A 5325-nucleotide genomic window follows, 5' to 3' on the forward strand; every position below is an offset into this window, starting at 1 on the left:
TTAGTTTAAGGAGTATTTATTATCACTCGCCATTTCTTGTAGTCCCAAATTTGAAGATTGAACTCTTACATGAAATTTCAATTTTAAAATCTAGTTCTATTGCAGTTCTCTTTGAATTTTTGTTAATTCTGTAACTCACATCAGTCAAGAGAACCAGGTGTTTCACTTTTAAGTATATTTGGCGAAATTCTCTAACATAACCTAAAAATAACCTAACCTATCCCCTTAATTTGCTTATACAAATAAAGTTCAAAAATTCAGCGAGTCAAAATTGAATACAATATGTATTTGAAGATTGCACTTAAAATTCCTTAAAACAAAGAATTACCTAAAGCAACCTAAAAATAACCTAACCTATCCCCTTAATTTACTTACGCAAATAAAATTAAAAAATTCAAAGAGTCAATTGAATACAATATACCCCTAAAAATTGCACTTAAAATCCCCCAAAGCAAAGAAATTGAAAAAAAAAATCTACACAGTACAAAAAGCAACAAAATGTTGAAACAAGTTGGCGGCGCCACCGTCGCACGCTCCAGGCATACCAACCAGCTCACTTTCCCCTAGTTTCGCTATTTCCACCTCGAACACTAACATAACCTACTTTAATCTCTCGTTCCAGGTATTGGCTCGATCGTGGAGACTTCAAGATGACCCTTCGCTACATGAACCTTCTAAAAGGCGCGCCCAGGTCCATCGCCAGGGACTGGATGAACGAGACTAGGATCCTCCTGGAAACTCAACTGGCGGTGGACGCTTTATTGGCGTACGCCAGTGCTATAGGTCTGGTGTTCCTTGGCGCTGGAGACTCGAAGAAGGTCAGTCGAAACGATTAGAAGATATTTCTGCGATTATTCTGCATCGTACGTCCACAGACTGCCTAAAACGAGGATCGAGGCGAAAGACATTCTCTAGGGGGAAAAAGAACAAATCAATTTGTATATGTAACATTTGTATCCACGTTTCTAGGGGAATTTCCAGAAATTCCCCAGGAAATTGCGCCTCCGCGGAAGCTTCCTGGTAATTATCAACGCGGATCCGGTAGTCGAACATGTATTTTTAATTATTTATACCAGATATAAATATAACTGAATTATTTAAGAAACATGATGAGTTTTTATGTTTCTCTCACTTTCCAGTCGAACGTGCTTTTTTTACATTCAGAAAGTTTCTTTTTCATTGGTTTCCTCTTTTATCTTTGGTGACCTGTTTCGTCTGTGACTGATAATGGGGATAGAACAATTTGTTCGAACAAATTTCCATTTAGGCTTGTTAGAATATTTTGTAAATGTGCAATTCTGTCGGAAATAAAGGTAGCTACGATTCTTCGTTTTGTAAAATTTATCATGCTGTGTAACAACCTTCCTGTAATTATTGTATATTCCTTCCAAAAAAAAAATGTCTTCACTTTCTGTCGAATTTTTATTCGTTAAAAATTTCTTCGTGATTCTTGTTTACCCTAGGAAGACTTCTTGCAGTTTTCTTTCCCCTTTCAGCTAACACTCTCGTCGAACTATATTAACAGAATGTTTCCTAATATTACACCGTAAAATTTGCACAGTTTCGACTAATTTTCTTTAACCCTTTCGATACTACGATCGCAGATTCGCAAATGTTTCGTTGTAAAACACTCATAAATTTGTCAAAAGTGTTCCGTGTTAAATATTTTATTCTCTCCCAGTTAATTCCGAACAAATTTCATTATATTAACATTAAAATATTGAATTTGCATTTAGCAGAAAAAGACAGACCAGTCGAAATAAACATTACCACAGCACTAAGTGTCTCGAAAGGGTTGAAATTTCCCAACAGTCACTACGATTAACCCAGCACGGTTCTTGCAGCGTTAACAGCACGATCCACGATTTTTTTGGTTGCAGTAACAAAACCGGTGTAACGAATCGAACTACCGACTATCGCCGGCCACAGAATGCTCGTCCCTTCGTGAATTCTCGCGTCGACAAAACAGAAAGCAAACAAAAAAAAAAAAAAAAAAAAAACCAAACAAAAAGCAAAAAAAAAAAGTCAAGAAAAGAAAAAAAAGAAATCTTGAGACTAACCCTTCCTTGTGAAAAAGAACAAACAGACTACTCACAGAAACGACAGAAACAACCTAAAGAAGGAGACTAAAAAATATTTCAAAAAAAAAAACACGCAGACACTGGAGAACGTTCCTTTCGTTGTTGTTCGAAGTGTTCCAGCAGGCCTCGCCCCGAGCATCTTGTGGATCGACGAACTTGACGAAGACGAAGAAGACTCGGGCGGAAACGTCGTCTTCTTGCGGCCAGAATTCGCATGCTGAGGAAACGTCGGAGAAAATGGACGTACAGGGACATCCAGAACACTGTGAACCGTATATTCGGATGGAAAGAGGAGAGAAATACGGCCGGGGATGAGAAACGAGGCAAGTTCGTGGTTTCTTTACAGTCGACGAAGAATTGGAGGAACAGAGGATACGGAAAGATCGTTTTGGTCCCGAGTAATACACCGGGTGACTCGTTTTAATAGAGACTGGACAGTTTTCGTTAAGATGGAGCAAATTTCTCGATTCGATCGTAGATTTCTTTTCTTCTGGTGTTGTGTGATTTGTATGGTGTACCGTGTTTGACACAGGGTGACTTCTTCTGAGGATGAAATTAATCGAAAATGTACTGTGAAGATTTTTTATTTCAAGCTTCGAATTTTTTTCAAATTTCGAAAATTGCTTGTAATGGGGATTAAATCGAAAATGTTTCATTTCGAGCTTTGATTCGTCTTTGAGAATTTAGAAAATTGCTTATAACGGAGATTAAATCGAAATTGTGTAGTAAAGATTTTTTATATCGAGCTTCGAGCTTTGGAGAGTTGCTTATAACGAGGAGTAAATCGAAAATATTCTATTTCGAGCTTTGATTCCTTTTTTTGGGAATTTAGAAAATTGCTTATAATGGGGATTAAATCGAAAATGTTTTATTTCGAGCTTTGATTTTGGGGGGGGGATTCGTTTTGGAATTTCGAAAATTGCTCATAACTTGTGGATATTATTGGATGAAAATAATACGATTACGCGTAGAATGAATTTTACGTGGATAAAAATAATACGATCGTGCATAGAATTTTTAATATTAATTTTCTCAGAAGCAAAGCTTCATTCTGTGTTTTCGATTGATTTTCACTTGAAAACAGTCTGTATACCTGGATTTTACACTTTGCTGTGTATCTATTTCGCTATTACAGATCGTGTGAGAATGAATTCCGAAATTATTGTTCCTTTCGAATTCTAATTTTTGAGATTTTTTTGAGATACTCTAATTTTAAGCTTTTTCAACAAAATTGCTTGGATCATTACTCATATTCAGAGTGTATTTTGGAGTCGTCGTTTGGATTCTAATTTTTTAAATTGTATTTTGAGAATTTTCCTCAAATTTTTTTTCACATTCGCATTTTTGAATTTGAATTGCTACATTAAAGAATCCCAGAGTGTTAAAAAAAAAGAAGAAGGAAATATTGTACCATAAGCTGCGAGTTCTGAACATTTCGGATAGACTTCGTCAAGATAGAGGAACTCGTTGCTGTTTCCTGTGAATCGTTTAAACATTCTCGGGCAAAGAAACCGTGTCTCCTAAAGAAAAATCGGTTTTTTTTTCTCCGGTTAATTCGTTTCCTCGTTTTATTCCACGTTTCCAACAGTTAATCCAGGCTTTGTGGCGTCACCTGGGCCTCCCTTCAAACGTGAAAGCGGAAGCTTTCGAAAAAGTTCGCCAACTCCCTAAATCCAGCCACTCTAGACAAAACCTGAACTCTTTCTATTCTTTTTTTTTCTTTTTTTTTTTTTACAAAATTAGTGCGAAACGTGTGCTTTAAACGACCACGAAAACGTAGAATCTTTTTGTCCTTTTGCTAATTTAGGAAATATTTAAAAAGATGATAAATCAATTTTCTTATATCTAAAATAAGTGCATTTAGCGTGTGAAATTGTTTAAATTAAATAGATAGTCCATTTCACGAATTGTTTAAAAATATTAAGAAATTTTTTCGTTCTTAAATGAATGTTTCTACAATTTTGAAACGTTGAAAATTGATTTTTTGTGAAAATTTATTGGACAATTTGCGTGTGTAAATAATTTCACAGAGGACAGCAACGAGATTTTGTGATTTTCTACTCTGTTTCCGTCGCGCTGAGTCTGATACTAAACCATTCTGGACGATCCAAGGTTCCAGTTGAGCATAATCGATCGAATTGGAGCCTGAATGGTTGGTTTTGGATCGTCTAGATCAGTTCACGATAATTACGGTACCGGAAGACGCGAGTTGGACGGGCTAGAACTGCCAAATCCGGCTAGCAATTAATTAGAAGTATAAAAATAAACGTTTCGTCGATGTCGTTTGAATAGACCTGCTGTTATTTCTTACTCGAAATATCGAATATAAATAATCCCTGAAAATACGAAGATTAACCCTTTCGCTGATTGACATTAACAATACTTCGCTGTCACGCATTTCATGTCATTCTATGGAAAATATATTTCTGATAAGAGGGTAAAAGAGCGTAAATCAGAATTGAGTCACTTAGAAGCCAAAGTGATTAAGCTTCGTGAAATTAAATTTATGAAGAGGTAAGCATGTGCTTCGATACTAAAATCGTAAGAATTTGAAAAAGTGGAGTTTTTCATTTTGGTTTCTGAGTGGATCGATTATTAGTTTTGCAGAGAATTTCTTATAATATTTAAAGTGCAATGTAATGAAAATTGATAACATATGTGTCTTTCCATTTGACTTATAAAATATTCATCATACTCGATTTAAAAGCTTTCTTCTTTTTTTGAAAATTATGATTTATATTATCCTCACCAAGATTGACTTTATTCTTTTGCTCGGTTACCAAATATATAGTGCAGTATCGGGGCCTCCATACCCAAATAGGAAATTTCGAAGGGACAATAGAGAGGGAGTGGTTGGCGCAGCGCGTAAAGCCTCGGCTTGCTAAGCCGAAGGTCCCGGGTTCGATTCCCGTTGGGTCCCTCAATATTTTTCTGTCGTCGGTTCCTACAAATGGGGTTCAGCCGGGATGGAGGTATCTACGGCTACACGAAGCCAAGAGGAGTTGGGCGATGAAAATATGTCAAGGGTTGCAAGTCTCCCAAATTGCGTCGTTTCGGGTCTGTGCCACTGTGTGCGGGAGTGTACCCGACAGTATTGAGTTGAGTTGTGTTGCACTGAGGACATTCGAGGGCGAATGTCAGTTCAGGATGGCCGAGTGCAGTATCGGGGCCTCTATGCCCAAATAGGGAACCTCGAAGGGACAATAGAGAGGGAGTGGTTGGCGTAGCGCGCAAAGCCTCGGCT

At 37.1% G+C, this 5325-nt stretch overlaps 1 protein-coding gene across 1 annotated transcript in view; it reads left to right on the forward strand.

The window, feature by feature from the left end:
* LOC108576319 (MICOS complex subunit Mic60) overlaps window positions 1-2000 on the forward strand; it is a 65570-nt gene extending 63570 nt beyond the window's left edge. Inside the window, exons 14-15 of the mRNA XM_017939281.1 lie at window positions 623-818; window positions 1881-2000. Coding sequence (XP_017794770.1) covers window positions 623-818; window positions 1881-1883 — 199 coding nt within the window. The 3' untranslated portion in view covers window positions 1884-2000. The remainder of the gene's footprint in view (window positions 1-622; window positions 819-1880) is intronic.
* Window positions 2001-5325: the final 3325 nt, after the last annotated feature.

The sequence above is a fragment of the Habropoda laboriosa genome, unplaced genomic scaffold (assembly GCF_001263275.1).
Source record: "Habropoda laboriosa isolate 0110345459 unplaced genomic scaffold, ASM126327v1 scaffold387, whole genome shotgun sequence".
Lineage (NCBI taxonomy): Eukaryota > Metazoa > Arthropoda > Insecta > Hymenoptera > Apidae > Habropoda > Habropoda laboriosa.